The sequence below is a fragment of the Callospermophilus lateralis genome, chromosome 16, assembly GCF_048772815.1.
Source record: "Callospermophilus lateralis isolate mCalLat2 chromosome 16, mCalLat2.hap1, whole genome shotgun sequence".
Lineage (NCBI taxonomy): Eukaryota > Metazoa > Chordata > Mammalia > Rodentia > Sciuridae > Callospermophilus > Callospermophilus lateralis.
The window spans coordinates 82,331,825-82,354,538 of record NC_135320.1 but is presented as its reverse complement, the minus strand read 5'-3'; the positions used below and the strand labels follow the sequence as shown (position 1 = coordinate 82,354,538).

Below are 22,714 nucleotides of genomic sequence, written 5' to 3'. Positions count from 1 at the left end.
CACTCCAGTAAACTGGGCTGGCATGAAATATATGTATTCATATATGAACGGAAGAAATTTATATATATCTAATTCATTCTACTCTTTCCTATTCCCATCCCCGCTTCCCTTCATTCCTCTTTGTCTAGTCCAATGAACTTCTATTCTTCTCCCCCTTTTATTGTGCGTTAGCATCTATGTATCAGAGAAAACATTCAGCCCTTGTTTTGGGGGGACTGGCTTATTTCACTTAGCATGATAGTCTCCAGTTCCATCCATTTACCAGCAAATGCTATTTTATTCTTCTTTATGGCTCAGTAATACTCCATTGTGTATATATACCATATTTTTTTATCCATTCATCTGGTGAAGGGCACCTCAGTTGGTTCCACAGCTTAACTACTGTGAATTGAGCTACTATAAGCATTGATGTGACCAAATCACTGTAGTATGCTGATTTTAAGTCTTTTGGGTATATAATGAGAGTGGGATAACTAATCAAATGTTGATTCCATTCAAAATTTTTGAGGAATCTCCATACTGCTTTACAAAAGTCAAATCAATCAAAGGAGAAACTAATTCAAATTAAAAATCAGAAATACATGAAAATGACAGGGAATAAAAATCATTTCTTAATAATATTGAATATAAATGGCCTAAACTCATCAATCAAAAGACATAGACTGGAAAATTGAATTAAAAAACAAGACCCAACAATATTCTCTAAGAGATTCATCTCATAGGCAAAGACATCCACAGACTGAAGGTAAAAGAATGGAAAAAACATATAATTCTAACGGATCTCATAAATAAGCAGGGGGTTCTATCCTTATATTAGATAAATTTGACTTTATAAGCAGGGGTTCTATCCTCATATCAGACTAAAAAGTAGACTTCAAGCCAAAGTTAATCAGAAGGGCAATTCATACTGCTTAAGGGAATTATACATCAAGATATAACATTCATAAATATTTTTGCCCCAAACAATGGATCACTTACATACATCAAACAAATCCTTCTTAATTTCAAGAATCAAAAAGAGCACACCACCATAATATTGGGTGACTTTAACACACCTCTCTCACCACTGGATAGATCCTCGAAACAAAAACTAAAAAAAGAATCTATAGAACAAAAAAATACAATTAATAATTGAGACTTAACAGACATATATAGTCATCCATCAATGACTAAAAACACTTTCTTCTCAGCAGCACATGGAATCCTTCTCTAAAATAGATCATATCTTTGGCCACAAAACAACTCTTAGCAAACACAAAAAAGAAAAAGAAAAAAGAGAGATAATACCCCGCATTCTCTCAGATGATAATGGGATCAAATTAGAAATCAATGATAAAATAATAGGCTATTGAATGACAAATGGATAGCAGAGGAAATCAACATTTTCTTAATAAGTTGACTCTCCTGCTCTCTAAAACAAGTGTTTGGTATCTTTTCGTCTTTCTTCAAATTCCCAGCTTCACGCTCTCTCAGCCGATGACTGTCTTGAACACTGAAGGCTTGATATTTTACCTTGTTTTCAACTTAACAAGTTAGTTTGTGGTTCATGGATGCTGGCAAAAGACCTGAAACACCTGGGTCAGAGACAAAGGACTTCTTACGGCAATGGCAGTAACCTGAGTGTGGGCATCTGTGCTGCTTCCCCAGGCCTACAGGCAATGCAAAGGCCAGGGGTGAAACCCTCTGACTCGGTGAAACTACTCTTCACAGCACTGAATTAGACAGGCAGTCAGTACACAAAGATAAATGGAGTCAGGTCAGGTCAAGGAGGCTTATTTGAGTGAGTCCAGGAAGTTGGAGACTGTGCATTGAGGGATTGAAATGTTAATTCCTTCAGAGCCCTCCCTCCACCCTTAACAAGAACATGCCAAGGAGGCAACAACCTGTTGCTAAGGTAACCTGTCCCAGGGATTTCACCCAGGCACCAGGGAGTCATAAAAGTTTTAATTAATTCCACATACATAGGAAGGAGAAAGATGAGGGGAAGAAGGCAGAACAAAGGAAGTTAGGACATAGAAACAGGCCAAACACCTTCACTTCTTGGGATGCCAGCATAGTATCTATGGACCCCTTCTTCCTCCTGGGAGAAGTCTGTTACCCCTTTTTAAATAGACCCTGCTTTATATGCTTGCCTCGTGTGCTTCTCTAATATCATACTTCGATATGTGAGGGAGCAGGACTCGTCACCAGTAACCGGGGTACCACAACTGCCTGTAGGTTGGATCATAAGCAGCTGGAATTGGAAGAGATTTTTGAGATACGTTTCCAGAGATCATGATTCTGATGCAATTCCTCCCCACCCACAGTGCAAACTAATAACGAGAGAAATAAAGACTGTTTTTCTCTTTTAGTTTATATGCTTCCTAGCACATCTTCAGATTTCAGATACTTTCCTAAGAACATATTTTGAAAAATATATTCCTTTAAACCAAGTAGGACACCACTTTAAACCAAGTAGGATGGCTTTAATAAAAAATATGAACAAAAAGAAACTGTCGGCAAGGATGTGAATTTGAACACTCACATTCTGCTGATTGGAAATGGTGCATTTTGGAAAAAGACTAGCATTCCTCAAAAATCTACATGGGATGTTTGTATTATTTAGTACAACCCCAAGGGATGAAAACATGTCTACCAATGTTTGTCACAGCATTACTTATTACAAACTGGCAGGGCAATGAAGGTGACTTAGGAACAAAGCATCAAGCAGCCCACGCAAGTGAAAGAAACACCGACCAGCAGGGTCTCCTGGCAATCCAGGAGACCAACTCCAGTGGGACAAGGGACTCTAAAACCCCTTTCCCTGTCCCAAGCCCTCCCTTCCTGCCCTCAGCCCCAGAAAATTCCAGTCAGATGGAGCCCCCATGTGGTTTCTCCCCAGACCCTCTTATCTGCTCTGTCGGTCTGATAGAGTTCAGCCAGGGAGAGGAATCTCAATAAAGCCTCCTTCAGCGGTCTTTTTAAATCTGCCTCCTTTTTGGTTACCACCGTTGCCTGACTTTACAAAAACAGAAGGAGAACAACTCATATTGATAGAATGTGGTACATCCACACAATGAAATGTTACTTGGGCCATGAAAAGTAATTGAAGTTCTGAAAAGCTACAACATGGATGAGAATTGGAAACACACTAAGGGAGTGAAGCCAGGCATAAGGGACACATACTGAAAGATCACATTTACAGGAAATGTTCAGAATAGGCAAATCTACAGATGGCTGGAAATTGGTAGAATCAATGCTTCACTTTTTGAATATACTAAAAAGCCACTGAATTGTGCACTTCAGAAGGGTGAAGTTTATGGTATGTGACTGTATCTCAATAAAACTATAATTTTTAAAAATTAAAAAGACTGCTCAAGATTAAGTTGAATGCTGTGTTGTTAAACCATGATGCAAAGAAAAGACAACTCCAATTTTAAATCAAATTAAAGCAAGCTTGTAATTCCATCCGGGACTGTCTCTCCCCAAATCCTTGGGTTAGAGAACAGTACCCCAGCTTTCTAGGAGCATAGTTTTATAGCACAAAAAGTTGCAAAGGAGAGTGTCTTGAGAACTTACAGATAACAGGATTTTGACAAGCATAATACAAAGGTAGATAGTAGGTTAATGATCTAAATGGTTCAACATTTCAAGTTAGGGAGTAAATTTAGCTCCCAACACCAGAATTTATGAAGTGCCACTAAGGTTTCAGAGAGGGCTGTTATCTGGTCAGGGAAAGCCAGGCATGGGTGAGTACAAGGCACAGGCAGGAATTCCAAGCAAGTTTGGAAATCACAGTAAATTATATTAAAACAGAAATTAACTTTTCATGACTTTGTGACAAGATGGCTCTCAATTTTAAGATGGAATTAGGCTGGGTTCATCAGTGTACCCCAGATCTTAATTTCTTTATTCATTTACATGATTTATGATGACATTTGAGATTACTTTTTACATTTCAGTTTTACACTAGGGGCATAGAATGGCATTCTTATTCTTTAAATATGCTAAACTTCATGCCACAATCCAAAGTCCACTGGTTTAAGGGGTCTGAAGGCGGAGTGTTGTGGGCCAGCTGTAGCCATCTTTCAATGCTTTCACCTGTCAAAGAAAAGCTTTGAACAAGCCGGACTCTTAAGATCCCTTCAACTCCAGTTTCTTAGGAACTTTACTAGTATAACAATAGAACATTTTAGCAATTCAAGTAGGATGAGGGAGCAGCAGAAAGAACAGTACACCAGGTTATCATAGCTAAAGCCATTTAGCAAGATGGGGGCAACTTGAAGTTGTCAGTCACATGCCCTAAACTGTCTTGTTCATAAATACCAGACAAGATGGTGCTAGCATGTGGAAATTTTTGCTTGACTTCACCTTCTCTAACTCCCACTATTACTGCTGTGACTATGACCTGCCCCACGAGGCATACTCTGTGTCCGTTCTTGTTACAATCTGACCCAGGACTTCTCTGAGAATTAGGCATGGGTGCCTTGGGCAACAGCTCAGCATTCAGGAACACATATGGGGAAATTAATGTCCAGAGGGCCACCCTTGGTCATGAACAAATGAAAAAGGATAATTGCTTCCCACATTTTCATCCTGCAGGTGGACAGCTCTCAAATGATTTCATTAGACTCCTCAGAATGCCCATCAAGAGGGATCTCCAGGCACCCAGTGATGACCAATTCAATAATAGATTGTTGAGTTTTATGTCCTTATGTTCTACTACCCAGTCTCTTGCTAGGGTTTTTTGGGGTAACTTCCCCCAAGTTAACACCTACATGATTCTTTGACTCTGCTTAAGAGAAATCTATATCGACCTGCCTTTTAAAGTCTGCTCTGCCTCAAGTATAAGCTAAAGGCCCAACACAGCAAAACAGAGAGGCAGAGTTCAATCCCCACTTGGCTCTGCTTGCCACTAATTCAAACCTGGTACTTGAGATAATGTATCATAGGACAGAACAGACATCAGGATGACAGCCATTTACAGTGGGAGGGTAGGCACAGGTGATGACATTTTACACCTATGCCAACAGGCTCAGATATGTGGAATGCTTGTCCCAAGACTAGAGCTGACACAACAGCCCAGGTCCCTTATACCTCAGCAGAGTGACCCCAAGAACGATTATTAGTAAACTCTGCATCTTACACTGTATAATGGTACAGGGGACCTCCTATTATTGGTCCTTATTCCTGACAGCTGATCTAAAGGTCCTCATTTTAAAATCAGGGTTCAATTATTCACATAAGGTCCCTCAGACAGGAAGTGTTGGATTTGAACCAGAGCCCATGCTCCTCACCAGCATGCTACAGTATGCTAACAGGTCGCCCCCCCCCGGTAGCACGCCATGATGCATAGCTACCTGAGTGGCAGAACAGGCCACACAGGATGAACCAGGTACCAGAGATGAGCTGCTACTGCTATTGGTGGTGTTTAGAGAGCAAGGAGCTAGGGCTACAGAGAAAGTCATGAGGACCAACACTAAGAAGGCAACTGTGCGAGTGCAGGCTGAGGGCCTCTCCTCAGATCTTCCAGAGGACCAGTAGATGGGGTTCCATGCCTCCAGTGTAGGTGAGGAGAACCCACTAAGCAACTTGATTTTACTAAAGCCCTCAAGTTTAACTGAAGCAAATACTGAATAAATTTAATCTGGCAAAAGTAATAGCTACTGGGCTGGGGTTGTGGCTCAGCAGTAGAGCACTGGCCTAACACTTGTGAGGCCCTGGGTTCAATCCTCAGCACCACATAAAAATAAATAAATAAAATAAAGCCATTAAAAAAAGTAATAGCTACTATAAAAATGTACTTATACACAAGTAGTTCAATTTGGTTTTATTGCTCACATATGATTGCACAGTAAATTTTTACATTTAAAAAAACTTCAATACATTTAGCATATATCAGCACGAATAAGACAAATAACTTCTATTTTCAGACAAAAGGAAACATTTTGAGGAGTAAGAAGTTAATTGCTGGTAAAGTGTGATATTACTCTAAAAGACAATGAGTTCAGAAGTATCGTGTGTGTGTTTTCAGGTAAATTCTAAGCAAATTCTATGTAAGCGGCCACAGACAACACAAGTAAATGAGGGACACTTAAATGTTAACTGTCAATTCCACACGAAAGAATGATATTAACAACTGTATACAGCAAAAAGAGAATGATTAATAATTTATTGAGTTTTACACATCTAGCAAAAATATAGCAATTCAACGACCTTCAACAAATCCTCATGTTTCTGTATCTGAATGGGTTCCAAAAGAGTATGCACACCTTGTCCCTACAGAAACCCCTCCAGACATGGAAGGCTCAGCCAGAGGAAAGATCCATTTCTTGAAAATCCCTGTCAACAAGATGAGTTTCAGTCTGTTGAAACTAGAATATACAGAAGTCTACTGTGATTTAAAATAATAAAAACAAAAATCTCCTCACAAAACCCAAGTCAACAGCTTACAAAGATGAAGAGAAAGATATGATGAACATTAATTGCAATGGTTTTCCTTTACATGCAATACATGCATTTTTAAATCACTGAGAAATAACAAATTTTGTAAAGCAAAGTTTGTATTTTGCATGAGTGGAAATGAATATATCTTTTCTTAGCTATTAAACTGTATATATTTTCCATACAAAAGCACACAGTGTTAAATTTATAAAATGACATCCAAGTGGATGATGATTGTTTTTGCATGTCCTCCTGCTTAGATTTTATATGCACAGTCAAAAATTAATATATTTCTTTAAAAAGAAAAAAAAAGGAAAATAAAAAACACAACACTTGGCATATTATCTAGTGACACATTTTACCTTGTAAGAGGAAAAGCTACAGTGACAACTGCAACAGGGCCATGTGGTCCTCCAGGGGTGATGTACTGTTGAAAACATGGTCTAGTTTATCTACATTAATCAATAGCCCAGGATGTCTAAGTACATATGATTACAATTTTTTTTCAAGATGATGCAGTTTGGTTTACTGAATGTGCAAGTTCAGTAAAAAGTTTCCTAAACTTTTTCTGTTTCTATGAAAGGTGCCCTAATAACCATAAACACAAGTCAAAACATCCAATCCTTCACTGTAACTTTTCAAACAAAAGTCAAACCTGAATTGTTTTTGAGCTACAATTTTTGATATGTATATTATTTCATGTAAAAAGAAACTGAATCTGAAAAGGCAGAACTATAAAGCGTTATAGTTAACTGTCAATAGTTAACTTTATAGTTAACTGTCAATTAACAGAGTTGCAAAGAAAGTTGTTCATTTTTATCATGTGATAGAATCCACTAAAATCCACAAGGCAGAGTGTCCCTATGACCTGGGCAGCTGAAATCCAAAGCAGCTTTCATTGACAAACCTTAGCACACTTGATTATTAAAACAGACACTCTTTTTGAATGTAACGTAACTAATCCTAAACAGAGATACACACAAGTTTTGGTTCAACTCTTACAAATTAATTTAGTCCATCTGAAGAATTTTTTGACTATGAAGATTTAAAACAATGCACCATATAAAAATCTAAATTAATGTGCTCTTAATAGAAATTGAAATGTACAGACTCCTCACAGGTGAACTAGTAGCTGTTTTAAATGTCTGTCTTTTCTATACTAAATATATATTTTATTTAATTAACGTAGCCACAGCAAAATACTACTATAATTTCAAAGCACAGCCTGTAAACTAATACATCTTATTATGTAAAAAATATTGCACAATTCGGTACTGCAAGAGTAAGCTCTAAGCCTTTCAAGGGGTCACACTCTTGGCAGAAAACACAGTATTGCGAGAACAGACATTGTAAAGTATGGCGACTCAGGGTCATAATCTAGGAATACTATTAACAGATGTCTTGTCATTGTGAACACACTGAAGAATATCCAGTGCACATTATTACAGTAGAGGACTGGAGGGAGGCTTATCAAAACTTATCTTAAGCATGGGGACGGAAAGCCACATGACAGTTTTGCAACCCCAGGATTAGGAATATTTTTACTTTTACAGATAATCAAAAATAAAAGCAATTCTATTTCTGAGAAGTTGTGTAGACATTTAAGAAATACAGTAAACATTTCATACATTTTTAATCTTTTTTTTAAAAAATTACATGTTTTGAAAGGTTTAAAATATACTGTTTTAACAATGGAATAATGTGAGACTAACACATGTTCAAATTTACAAGCCACAGAAACCTCAAAACAAAATAACATGGCATGAATCTATCTTTAAAAGTACTATAAATCATATAGTTCCCAAACTTCTAATATGATATGCCAAGCATTTTGTTAAAGATAAGTTCCCTCATCATTTTCAAGAAGTATGTCAATATGCATTAAGTAAATTCTGAAAACTCAGCTTGGCTTTGATTTTTAGGCTTTAAAATCTTATGCTGAGATCTTCGTGAGCCACTCAGTACACACACAAATCTGGAAACTTCATCTCATAGACTGGGACAGATTGGTATTGGGCATGTCCAGAAGTAATGGTCAGTGTTCCTGATGGACTGGGAGGAGGACTGTAAAAGAAAAACATGACACTGTCAACAGGCATATTTAGAAGCTGCTTATTTCATAGAGTACTCAATCTACTATCTGCAAACCACAAAGTAAGACTCCTTAACTGGAGAGATCAACAAGATGTAGGTGCTGGCCAGCTGTAAAGCTGTATGGGTTTCAACAACTGAGGCGTTCAGCTTTAAGTCTAAACTAGACATTTTCCTTTGGAAAAAACATACCTATGTGTATGTACATATATTTATATAATGTGTGTGTGTGTGTGTGTGTGTGTATATATACACATATATGTGTGTATATATATACACACACACACATATATATGTATATATATATATATACACACACACACACACACATACATACATACATACATACAATATAATTGTTACAGCAGGATTACACTCTCTACTTTCTTATGAGATACTCTGTTTCACAAGCACATACTCTTTCCTGTATAAATGCTGGCCTTTTGATGACAGTATATTTTACCATATGGATAATCATTTTTTAAAAAAATCTACTGAAAAACACAGGCTTATTTTCATTATTATGAATGTTTATAAGTTTATTCTTATGCATACAAACTTATCCTGCCTGAGTCCTTGGCCAATAGATTTACAAGTAAAATTTCTGAGTCAAAGGGGATTCACAATTTTGACTTTGGCATATATTTTAAGATACTGGCAATGTATACTTTCAGCACTTTAAGTATGTTATGGTTTGATCTGGCATGTCTTCCAAAGGCTCCTGTGTAGAAGGCTGAGCCTCCACTGCAGCCAATATTCAGAGGTGGTACTCTGTGAAAGTGATAGGATCATGAGGGCTCTGACCTCATGGGTTTATAGTTGATGATGTCCCTTGTAAATAGGTGGAGGAAACTTCAGGAAGTGTGGCCTCTTAGAGGCAGATCACTGGAGGTGTATTTCTCTTCCCTGACCCCTTTTTTCTCCCTCTTCTCTCTGTTTACAACTTTCCTTGAAGTTAGCAGCTTTGCTCTACTGTACTCTTCAACCTGATGTTCTCTTCACCACAGGCCCAGAAACAATGGAGCCAGGCAAGCATGAACTTAAATCTCAGGAAAAAAATTAGCCAAAATTAATCTTTCCTCTATAAAGTTGCTTTCTTAGGTATTTTTTTTTACAGTTGGGAAAAGCTGACTAATAACGTACCTGTCCTCTGTTATACTGTTAAAAACTTGGATACTTTTTTTTTATATCCTTGCCAACCTAGCAGGCAAAACAGAATTCATTCTATTTTTATTTTCAATTTTTAAGTTACACTACTACTACTACTGACAAACATCTTTATAGTATTCATTTTGTTTCTTTAAATATGTACACTTTTTGTGTCCACTGCCTGTATTCCTACTCAGATAATTTTCTCTTATAAATTTAGGAAACTAATCTTTTGTCATATGATACAAATGCTTTTCTCCAATTCATTATTTAATTATCAATTTCTTTTTTGGCTAAATGTTTAAGAATCTTACACAAAAAAATTCAATTTTCTTTTAACTTTTAGTTTTTGAGTTATGTTAACACCTCCAATAAAGTTTATGAAAAAATATCTGGTATAAATTCTAGTGTTTCCATATGTTTTTCTAAACAAGGAGTTATTTTTCTATTTTGGGAAAAAGAAATGATGTAGGAATCCTCCTTCACTGATGAACAATCTTTAGCAGTTGTCCAAACAAGGTAACCTTAACATTCTCTCTGTGTGTGCAGAGAGAAGTCAACTTTTTTGTGTGCTCTTTAAAAGGACACTTAGAGATGTTAATATTCAAATCTCTTTAAAAGGACACTTAAGATGACAATATTCAAATCTCTGAATTTTCTCTTATTGTTATGCTTTAATACTCTTATGAGAACAATGTTAGAATCTGCAATTATAATAATACAACAAAACAGGAACAAGTGAGAGCAAGCAGTTCCATTCACATTTATTTACTAAAATATAGGTAGCTTTTCTTTAAACTCCAATGCATGTGTGGGTGTGTGCAGTTTTAAGTACCTTGTCTATTAATTCCAATAAATGGATAATCTGATGTTGCTTCCTCTCAGTGTATTTATACGACTGCTTCTCTGAACTCCTTATAATTTTTTTGAATATGTAAACCATCTACTTGTATCCATTATTGCCTGCACTCCTACTCAGATATCTTTTTCTCTTATGAGGAAACTAATTTTTTGTCACATCAATTTTTTTTTCCCGTGCCCAGGTCACAGTGAATAAAAGAGGGGGGACTGAAGTATAAGACTCTTTGTTTGGTCTCTTTTCTGGAGAGCACAAACTCTCTCCTCTGGCTGCTTAGGGCAAGGGAAATGAACATGAGAAAAGGTACTGGCAAGTCTGAAGATTGTGAAGGTGGACTTCATAGCTAGACTTTAGTTCTGTGTTATGCAGGCCATCCCAGAACTGCTACTTGCTGGCTAAGTGACCTTGGATAAGTCACCTAACTTCCATGTGCCTGTCTGTACACTTTAACATGAGGAAAATCATGACTTATTTTTTAGGCATATTGTAAAAACTAAATGAACCAATGCACTTACCATAGTGTCTGGAGCACCATGCTTGATAAATGTTAACTATTAGTGGTAAGTGCTCAATAAATGTGAGAAGCAGCAGTACCAACAAAATGGAAATAGTCATAACACTTTATTCTAAACTATTTAATTCATATAATTATGTTGGTGTGACTAAATGTAACAGTGATACCTAGCAAATTTTCTCTTAAGAACATGAGTTATGGATTTAAATTTTGACTATGCCACTCACTAGCTACATGACCTTCAGCAAGTTACTTTCCTTCCCTAAGCCTTAGTAATTTCACCTGAAAATGGAAAAGACATCCTCTACCTATCTTTCAGGGTTGTGGTAAGGATTAGCAAAAATAACAATAAGAAATCTGCAGTATAAGATAAAGTACACAATGGATATTTGGTATTGTGGATATATGGAAAGCAAAGAAGAAAATTCCCTTACTCAGCAATTTTCTCTGAAAACTAGATTCACAACACATTGCATATTTCAATTCAATTATCTGTCCTGAAATTTTGTAAATGAGTGATTCTTTACTTAATAGAAGCAGTAGGCATGGTGGGGAAGTGTTTAGAATAAGATGTGATACTACCGTAAACTTGCTTATAAAAGCAGAAAACATACTGAAATTAAAAAAAAAAAAAATCAAACAGACTAGAGCATTTACCAGTCTCTTCCATTTATATGATATAGGTGTTAAAAATATAAAAAATACAACTAGCTATGTATGACTTCTTTACTAGACTATCTTCCACAGTGAAGTCAACGTAAGACCACGTGAAGTTCTATTTTTTTGTAGGGAACTTACAGCTTGCCTTCCCCTCTTCCTGTGCTGCATTACTTAATAATGTATAGACAAAGAATGACCAAAGTTATCACAGACACCATGTTTTGGCGTATAACAACTCCTAACAGGACTCTAATGAACATGGTATAGGAAAGCTCAAGGAAATTCAATAATTCAAATGAGCCACATGCACAGGTAGAAAAACATTATTGTTCTGGAAAATACTATGAGGCAGAACTATGTTAAACTTCAGTTTTTGTAAGTTAAAACAGTTAAATATCAGCAATTTCCTAGTTAAACACAACATTAGAATGTGGGTCTTCCAGATTATTCAGATATCTTTATAGGACCATTGTGAAGGAATAAATAATCAAAAGAGGAAGCTAGAAATGCTAAAAGACAACAACAAAAAAATGATATAAGATTCTGTCTGGTAACCAGAATGGCCACTCAAAGGGTCACCTTTATGATCTCATGCTCCCTCAATGAAAAGGACAATTACTTAAACATAATCAAGCACAAATTTATAGGAGTCTAGTAGTTTCTATTGTTGTGTTACTGCTGTTGCTGCAACAAAACCCTTACCGTATGGTGAGTTCCAGTATTTGAGCAAGTCTATCATGAAGCAAATTTGCCTGAAAAGAAGAAAAAAATTTATGAAAGGATTTATAATTTTCCAAATACCCAATAATACAAATGTAATTTAATGAACAATCACAGCTATAACTGTTAGATAGTACAGAATGTGGGGTTTTTTGTTTGTGTTTTTTGGTACCAGGGATTGAACCCAGGGGCACTCAACCCCTGGGCCACAACTAAAGCCTTTTTTTTTTTTTTTTAAAGAAAATATTTTATTTAGAGACAGATCTCACTAAGTTGCTTAGGACCTCAGAAAGTTGCTGTGCCTGGCTTTAAACTTTTGATCATCCTGTCTCAGCCTCTTGAGCTGCTGGGATTACAGGCATGTGTAACTGTATCCGGAAGTAAAAATTGTTTTTAATGTTTTGATTTGTCTCATTTATTAGAATTTATTTTCTCTCATGGGGCTGGGGATGTGGCTCAAGCGGTAGCGCGCTTGCCTGGCATGCGTGCGGCCCGGGTTCGATCCTCAGCACCACATACAAACAAAGATGTTGTATCCGCTGATAACTAAAAAATAAATATTAAAAATTCTCTCTCTCTCTCTCTCTCTCTCCTCTCTCTTTAAAAAAAAAAAAAGAATTTATTTTCTCTTATTGTTCTTTCTTAGTTACAAACTGACAAACACAAAAGCAATCACAGCAAAATCACCAGAAACCACTATGGAAAAAGCATCAAAGCAACAACATTCACTGACATCCAGCGGGGATCTGCCATTTCTATCAGCTTATATCCTATTAAGAAATAATTCAGGCTTCACAGCTAATCCCTCAGAGATTTTGTCCCTGTCTAGTACCTATCCCTGTGTTCTTTGATTTGCCTAAAGTTTGGAACTTACCAACCAATTACCAAAGTTTCTACAAAACCACTTTTACCATCTATTCACTTACTTTGGATTCACACTGTGCTGCGATTTCTTCAAAAGGTGCTTTCTGGAATTTCTCTATCACAAGACGTCTCTTTTCCTTTTCTTGTTCTTCCATTCCATTGGTATCTGTGTAAGTTTACATAAGGATTCATTAAAAGGAATAGTTTCATAAAATCCTGCCAATGATCAAAAAAGCTAATGATCTATCAACCAAAAATAAAGGCGATTTAAAGAACTATTCCATAAGGAAAAAAAGCAAAAGGCATAACATTCTTCAAATGTCTCATTAAAGGTGAAATAATACACACACATTAAAAACCGGAACAGAATTAAAGCTACTTAGCAGAAAATCTTTCATAGAATACCTGTCTGTCTCTCTTATCAAAAATATAAAAAAAGAGAGAGAATGGTAACTTTCTACAGGTCAAACAACATCAAGAGCTTTCCTGAAGAATGATTCCTGTATTTATAACTATGTCCTTGCACATATGAAGCACTAAATATTTGCTTGACTGATTCTTGATGCTGAGTGAAGTAACAGAAATACAGACTGGGTCACACAGAATCACACTGAATCTGACCACAACTTGGGAAAGGGTTTTTATATTAAGCTATGTACGATCTCACTCAAGTTTGTGAAAAAGTAAAATAACAAATGCATATTTTTAATATTACTGATATAACAGTGTCTGCCTGCTAAAGAACACAGATATGGTGAGACAATTTTAAAAGCTTAAAGAATGAGTTTATATTCATATTTTATTTATTTAAAAAAACAAGGTTTTTTGTTTGTTTTTTTACCATATTGCCTTTAGTTATTTTATCATCTAAAAAAACACTGACATAAACATGCACATCAGATAGAGCACTAATCTCTAGGGTATCTCTCTCAAAAAGCTAAGTACCAAAAATACAAATAACTCAATCAACAAATGGGTCAAGGACCTGAACAGACACTTCTCAGAAGAGGACATTCAATCAATCAACAAATATATGAAAAAAATGTTCATCATTTGCTAGCAATTGGAGAAATAAAAATCAAAAAAAGAAGATACCATTTCACTCCAGTCAGAATGGCAGCCATTATCAATAGTAAGTGTTGGTGAGGATGTGGGGAAAAAGGTATACTCATATACTGCTGGTGGGGCTGCAAAATGGCAGCCAATATGGAAAGCAATATGGAGATTTCTTGGAAAATTGGGAATGGAACCACCATTTGACCCAGCTATCCCTCTCCTCAGTCTATACCCAAAGGACTTAAAAACAGCATATTACATAGACACAGCCACTTCAATGTTTATAGCAGCACCATTCACAATAGCTAAACTGTGGAAGTAACTTAGATGCCCTTCAATGAGTGAATAAAAAAATGTGGCATATATACACAATGGATATTACTCAACAATAAAAGAGAATAGAACCATAGCATTTGCAGGTAAATGGATGGAGTCAGAGAAGAAAATGCTAAGTGAAGTTAGCCAATCCCCCAAAAAACAAATGCTGAATGTTTTCTCTGATATAAGGAGGCAGATTCATAGTGGGGTAGGGAGGGGGAGAGTAGGAGGAACAGACGAACTCTAGATAGGGCAGAGGGGTGGTAGGGAGGGGAAGGGAGGGGATATGGGGTTAGAAATGATGATGGAATGTGATGGACATTATTATCCAAAGTACATGTATAGAGACATGAATTGGTGTGAATATATTTTGTATACAACCAGAGATATGAAAAAGTGTGCTCTATACGTGTAATAAGAATTGTATGCATTCCACTGTCACATATAAATAAAAAAATTAACTAAAAAAAAAAGAAAAAATTATAGTCAGGTATCGTGCCATGTGCCCCCTTTGCACATGGTTAAAAGAGTTGAACACTGAATAAAATAAGAAAGTTTGTGGTCTTTGGATCTGTAAATTGATAATCAAAGCAGGCAACATTAAAAAAAAGATGAGTTAGATATTAGGGCATTAACTAGTGCAGGATATCTCACCAATTGCTTTCTTCAATGTTTCAAAGGTAATTTCTTCAGTGTTACTAACCTAGAGAAAAGTGATTCAAGTAAAACAAGAGTTAAGAAAAGTCAATATAAATAACACCTTCATCTAGTTATGAGTCACCTAGGAGCTTTCACAACAATTTCTTCTTCTCTATGTTGGCTTTATTTGTGACTTACGCTCTAGATATCAAGTAGTCTTCACTTTTTCACTAAGTGTAACACTGGCCTACTGCAGGGCTTCCCCAAAACAAGCCTACAAATTAGCATGAGACTAGCAGAAATAGGACTGCAGCAGCAACTCAGCCATTCTGTATTACAGAATAGTCTCCACTATAGATATCCCCCCGACCCAACTGTGAGTGATATATGTATGATCAATGATTTGAAACAGGCTGAGATTATATGAATATACATCTTTATTTATTTGTTTGTTTGTTTATTTATTTATTTATTTTTGATACCAGGGATTGAAACCAGTGGAACTTAACTACTGAGCCACATCCCCGCCCTTTTTTATATTTTATTTAGAGACAGAGCCTTGCTAAATTGCTGAGGCTGGCTTTGAATTGGTGATCCTGCCTCTGCCTCCTGAGCCACTGGGATTATCCATGTCCAGTTTATGAAAATTTTTAGCTATATGGTAAATAAGAACTAAATATTCTATAGCCTCTGATTTTTTTTGGTGTTATATGTAATTTACAACTCAAAAATGAAATAATCTAAGATTTCAAACTGTTTAAAAGTAACAATCACTATTTTGGCAAGTGTTCAATGAACAAAATCAACATCTTAAGCATATTCTGGATCTTGTGAGGTCAACCACCAAATTTCTATTTTCTCCAAGTGTCCTTCAACTGGAGCTCTCAAATATCTTTTACTTTGAATTATGTAAAAGATATGAAATCAAACATTTTATGATTTTTTAAAAAAAAGTTCAGAACACTTTTTGTGGCACCAGCACATTTTCAGAAGGCATAATAATACATCCAGTTACTACAGTATCTCTGAATAACAATGAAAAAATGATATGTGAGTACTTGCCTGGACTTTGGTCATCCCTAATTTTAGCTCATGAGCTTCTTTTGCTAAGTCTAAGGCAGCAAGACTAACGAAAGCAAAAGACTTCCCGCTCTGCACCTTAGCTTCTCTGTAATACAAAGGCTTTAGCTGGAAACCAAGCAGCAAGAGATCCACTACCTCAGCTTTCCTACTGAGGGTTCACATTTCTAGTTGAAGTCAGATTAAACTTGGGAATCTTCAGTTGCTTTGTTCTAGATATTTGGAGCAGACATACAAGATTAGGCTCTGGCTGATTAATTACCTGTACCAAAAGTAATCTAGTACTTTAATGAAAAAAATGACTCTCTGGTGGTTTTAGACGTGGCTAAGCGCCAAAAACAGGAGACTTTTAAGAAACAACTAAAGTACAGTAGAAATGAGAATGCTAGCATTCTTGTTACACTGTTTTTTTTTTTTGTTTTTGTTTTCTTTTTTTTAGTTTATAAAGATTATTTTAAAGTTTGAGCAAGTATTCAGCAGTAACTGGTAAATAGCTTTTATAAATTTCTCTGGTCTTCTATGAAATTAATTAAATTTTGCCTAGGAGGTAATTTTATTCTCTTTTGGTATCTGAACAACCTTTTCTAATATATAAAAGCAGATTCCACAATTGTTAATAATGAGTTTTAAACTCAAATGTCCTCAAATAAATGTGATACTAAATTGTACTTTCTAGATACTCAATGCTAAACAAATATGTCTCACACTTAGGACTTAGCAAAACAAAGTTTTTGAAAAGTTAATAAATGTATTCGTGGGCACTTAATGTAAAATGTAATATATTCCTCCTATACTACATTTGTGCAAATGTGTTTCCAATTCATTTTATCAAAACAAACGGACGCTTGTCAAGTTTCAAGTACTACATATGTATTTTTGTATGAAAATTTAAAAATTAGTTAACAAAAAAGAGAAAGGAAAGCCTTCCTCTGTACATTTATGAATATATTCATGTACACAGTGAATCTTGCCATCGTGTACATCCACAAGACAGGGTCCTGATTAGTATATATATTCCATGCTTGTACAATCATATCAAAATGGACTCTACTGTCATGCACAATTTAAAAAAAAACAATAAAATTTTTAAAAATTTTTAAAAAGGAGAATGAAATAATATATGCTGCATCCCTTGAAAATTAAGTCTAAAAACTAAGGCTTTGAATGAATTCTTCCCTAACAAAGGTAATACTAGCAAATTTATGATTAAAAGAACTAGCAAATTTATAATTAAAAGAACTCTCCTTCCTAGGAATGTATAAAATTAAAATGACTTTGAAGAGGCAAATTTAGAGAAGATTTCTCTTAAGTTTAAACTGGCAAGCAACTTTAAACCAATCTTAATGCCTTAATGCCTTTAATTTCCCTCATAGATGAAGTTTTGACACTTTATAAAGGTAGTGAATATGTGGCTTCACAAAATGTATAAGAACTGCCTGTTCAACTACTTTTGATGCTCTACTAATATTTTCTTAATACAGCTGATGATTTTTGTGTAACTGAGCAGAACACAGAACATACAAGTTAGTTTACTATTCTCTGATCACTAAATAATTTTAATTTCTGAAAACGAATTAACTGATGGGATAGGGGAGAAAGGAGAATGAGAAAGCACTAATTCAGACAACTTCTTTCTTTCTCTTTTCTTATATGGAGATATCTTTAATTATTTTTATTGTGCCAATGAAAAATAGTAAATACCCTAGGAAGGGAAACAATAGATACACTATGACAGGTTGGCATTTCAGTACTTTTACTGGCCTATCAAAGCATACTCTGATGATTTCTGTAACATAAGTCCTAGAGAACATTGACTGTTTCTCCTTTCTATAACTCAGGAGGGCACATTCTTATGCTCTACTGAAACAGGAGGAGAGCAGCCACAGTTCTTAAAGAGTACAGTTTATTGATTCAGCTTAAGCTACACACATCATATATGCTATTCATAATAATACAACAATTTTCCTTCACAAGTGAAGTTATGACACTTTCTAAATGTAGTGAGCATGTGACTTCACTTAAAAGTGTATAATTCTATTTGTTTCTGTAATTAATATTTGATGAATTTTAAAAAAATAAACAGGAACTAAGAGATCCTGCTAATTTAACAACAGGCCTTATCTAGCATTTATTTCCAAAAAAAAAATTTAGTTGTGCTTTATAGTCCCTTTTATTACACTGAATTACAATGTAAAATCTAGTATATACAACATACAATGTTACGTTTATATATCTTTTAGATAGCTGCAATGGATTCTGTAATAGAAATTATAAAAAATAAACTAAATCAGATTAATTTCTATTAACAATTCAGTTGATCTGGGGATACAGTTATAGTTTCTCCTGTATAAAAGTATGGAGAGTGAAAATTTCCTTTAACTGATATCTGTCACAACACCGTATTCTATGAACTAGCAGTCACTTACCACATCATCAGAAGGAATGGTGTTGGGTAAAATATCCACCTGAATAGACACGGTGTCCACAATACTTTTTCTTCTAGAAAGACGATCTTCATCTAAAATAAAAGTTGTTTTCTCTCATTATTTGTTACTTATAAATGTTACACTGATTTTTATTTGTAAACACTGCTTATTTCAGATTTTTAAAATTCAGAAAATTATCAGGTTTTTGTTCTTTCTAAATAGAGCAGTGTTTTTCAGTCTTTTTTTTGTAAAGGAAAGTGTTATTTTTAATTAACAAATAATTAAACATACTTATGGGGTACAATGCAATATTTTAATGTGTGTATACATATGTGAAATAATCAAGTCAGAGTCATCAGCATCAAGTATTTATCAATTCTTTATGGTGGGGACATATAAAATCCTCTCTTAGAAAGAAATCAGGAAAACAATTCCATTCAAAATAGCCTCAATAAATAAGTAAATTAATATCTAGGAATAAATATAACCAAGAAGGTGAAACACCTCTACAATGAAAACTACAGAACGCTGGAGAAAGAAATTGAAAAGGACCTCAGAAGATGGAAAGCACTCCCATGTTCATGGATAAGCAGAATTAATATTGTTAAAATGGCCATATGTCCAAAAACATTACAGAGATTCAACATAATCTCCATAAAATAAAAATGACAAAAACTGCATGGTATTGGCATAAAAATAGACACATAGAGCAGTGGTAGAGAGTAAAAGACAAAGATAAAGGGGTTGGGAGGAAGCATGGGAGAATTAGACGAACTCTAGATAGAGCAAAGGGGAGGGAGGGGAAGGGAGTGGGCATGGGAGTAGGAAAGATGGTGGAATGAGATGGACATCATTATCTTAAATACATGTATAAAGACACAAATGTTGTGACTCTAATTTGTGTACAACCAGAAATATGAAAAATTATGCTCTATATGTATAATAGGAATTGTAATGCATTCTGTCATATATAACAAATTAGAATAAAAAGTAATAATAAAAAATAAATAGAAAAATGAAAAACTATGGCTATAAGGAAAAAGAGCAAAGTCATAACTAAATGAAACACATATATGTCCCCACTACAACTATATGAAACACATAGGCTACTGGTTCCATCTCTAAAAGGCCCATGTGACTAAGCTATGCTCCTAGGCACAGGTAGGGAAAGGCACACTACACTTGTCAGTTGCATTTACCTTTGTATTTGTGCCTGGGTTTATGAGGTTTTTTGCTTGAAGGAAAGAGAGCTAAATTCAAAATTATAAAATGTAATATTTTAAATATCCTTTTAAAAAATTACTTTAAATTACAAAGCTCTATTAATGTCTCATTCTTAGCATTTTTATTCCCCCCATGGAATTTATGAGAAACAATCTTTTATACTACAAATTTTAAAAGAAAATGCAAAAGCATTAACACTTCCAACTACTATAAACTATCACTGTAAGAAATGTGTATATTTTGGACCCATGTTATGGAAAAGACTGGCATTTACAAAGACTATATACTACTTTTAGTAATTAATCTAAAAAATTATCTAACGGAAATCAAATAGTTCTCTTATAGAACAAAGGTATTCCCAAAGGATAAATTAGTTCTTCCACAAAATTTAACATTCATATAATCATTAAAATAAGAGTATAAGAAACTCTTTGATTTATTTTTTAAAGAAAAAATTGAAAGCAAGACACCATATAGTTTTGCCTTCAATCACAATTGCATTATTTCAGATGAAGGAAAAAACAGAAGGAAGTATACAGACAGAAGAAATGTAAAAAGTTTGTACATTTCTTTACATAGGTGTCTATACTTTTTCAAAGGACAAATATTTCCTAATTCATTAAGCTCAATAATCACAAATCACTTATTAAACAATTCCTACAAATCACTTAAGTAATTTCTGTGTTAGATATAATTATGTTTAATGAAGAAAAGATTTCATTTTGCTTTTCTGTTTTAAAGGATAACATTAGACATAATAATCCATGAATGTAATATCAATAAAAATAAATCATTAAGCACTTGATTTGCTTAGGGTAAAATCATATCTACATCTGTAGAGATTTACCAAAGGTTTTCAAAAGTAAAACAGTTGAAAAAGTCTGGGCTACATAGTGGGTGTACATACCAAGAATTACTTTTCCTTACTAATTGTATAATGAAAAAATTGAAACATAATCACTAAAAGAGCTGTAGTTTTCTTCCTCTTACCTGTTACTTGGGGTACATATGGTACTGACAACCTCTCAACACTATATCCACTTCCACCCAGCGACTCTGCAATCTTATTGGTCAGAAAGTACAGATTTTTGTCATGCTTCTCTAAAGATTTTGGAAGTCTGTTCAGGTTGATAAAAACAATAATTAGTCAGTATTAGTTAATTCTGAGCAAAGGTAAGTAAATAAACAAAATACTGCAAAGCAAAAGCCTCATTATTCTAAGATAAACATAAATTAACCTACAATTAATAACAGAAACATCAATATGCTATAGGTCATTAATCTGTACTCTCTAAGATCACTTGGCATGTGGTCCCATCCTAGCCACACTGTTAGTATTCCTCTCCCAGTAATGCTCCAATAGTGAATTCAACCTTATATTACTGGGCTGATATCCAAACACTAAGTAATAAAGAACATTAAATTCAGTTTTGACTTTTATGCTAATGAAAAATCTGCTGAGAGGAAAACTAAAAATTCATCTCACTGATCACTAATGAGAATCCCAAGCCAGCTAAGAGACAAAAACACCTGCCCAACCACTTGAGGTCTGGTTTTCCTTTCACAGGGCCAGTAGTATCACAGGCTTATGTTTTCGATACAACATGCTCTCAGAGCCCAAGATCTTGAATCGGATATGAGTGTATTACTATTATTCATATATCTTTTTTTCTCTGAAGAGCAAGGAATAAAGGGTATAACATTTCCTTAATAGCCTCTGCCCCTCAAGTTTATGAGTATACTTATCTATCACTGAAAGTCAAGATATCATAATCTCTTAATGGAATGCTCCTTATGTATGAAAGCATCTAAAAATGTTGAAGTTAAGAGAGAGATCCCCACATTTTAAAGAGCAAGACAGATCTTTTTTTCTTCATTTTTTTTCAAGCTTGCCTCCATGCATGCATGAGTCTACATTTACAAAATGCAAAAATTCTACAACAAGGGAAGAAGTCAGATGAATTAAATGATGGAAACCCAAAGTGATGATTGTGAAACACTAGAAAATTTTTATAACAATAATTTACTCCCTTATAATCACTGATTGTTTTTTCTAATAAGCCTTTCCATAAAATATACTGAATGAACGTACAGGCACTTATCTCTGAAAATATGCTCTGGTAGAAAATAAGGGGCTTCCATAGTTCGAATTTCAATAACCTGAAAAATATTCAAAAACAAAACAAAACAAAACTCAAAACCTTCACCTCTTTAGGACCTTGGCTAGGACAATCTGAAAAACAATTAAAAAACCCAAAATAAAACCTTTAAACATTTATGTAAAATATCACTTTATTTTGGAATTCAAGCTAGGTTTAGAGTCCAGATATATAATTCATCTTGTGTACACATTTATTATTTAAAAATTCAGCAAATAAACTTATGAAAATAATAAATGAAGTAAAAAAATAATGATGCATTATACTTCCTTAAAGCTACTATAAAATCACTCATTTGGTAAACCCTTTATGAACCACCATCTTCTACCTTCTGTGTACTTTTTGCAGCCTGTCATGAGATCTCAAAGCACGTGTGAGGTCTTGCTCCTCAAAGGATCTGAGAGCAACTTAAAGGGAGTTCTCTGCTTTCATAATATTTGTGAAATATTATTTGTGCTTTCATAACATCTCCAAAGGTGGGCATTCAACAGTCACATGTTTGTTTAACATAAGATTGAGTTTTCTTGGAATG

At 34.7% G+C, this 22,714-nt stretch overlaps 1 protein-coding gene across 3 annotated transcripts in view; it reads right to left on the bottom strand.

Annotated features, from left to right (window-relative positions):
• Window positions 1-5,794: 5,794 nt before the first annotated feature.
• Window positions 5,795-22,714, bottom strand: part of Efr3a (EFR3 homolog A) — an 83,434-nt gene continuing 66,514 nt past the window's right edge. For all 3 annotated transcript variants that reach the window (XM_076835673.2, XM_076835672.2, XM_076835674.2), the window contains exons 17-23: window positions 22,116-22,183; window positions 21,014-21,141; window positions 18,800-18,891; window positions 15,309-15,357; window positions 13,343-13,446; window positions 12,399-12,448; window positions 5,795-8,487 (exon numbers count right to left, since the gene is read on the bottom strand). In XM_076835673.2, coding sequence (XP_076691788.1) covers window positions 8,382-8,487; window positions 12,399-12,448; window positions 13,343-13,446; window positions 15,309-15,357; window positions 18,800-18,891; window positions 21,014-21,141; window positions 22,116-22,183 — 597 coding nt within the window. In that variant the 3' untranslated portion in view covers window positions 5,795-8,381. The remainder of the gene's footprint in view (window positions 8,488-12,398; window positions 12,449-13,342; window positions 13,447-15,308; window positions 15,358-18,799; window positions 18,892-21,013; window positions 21,142-22,115; window positions 22,184-22,714) is intronic.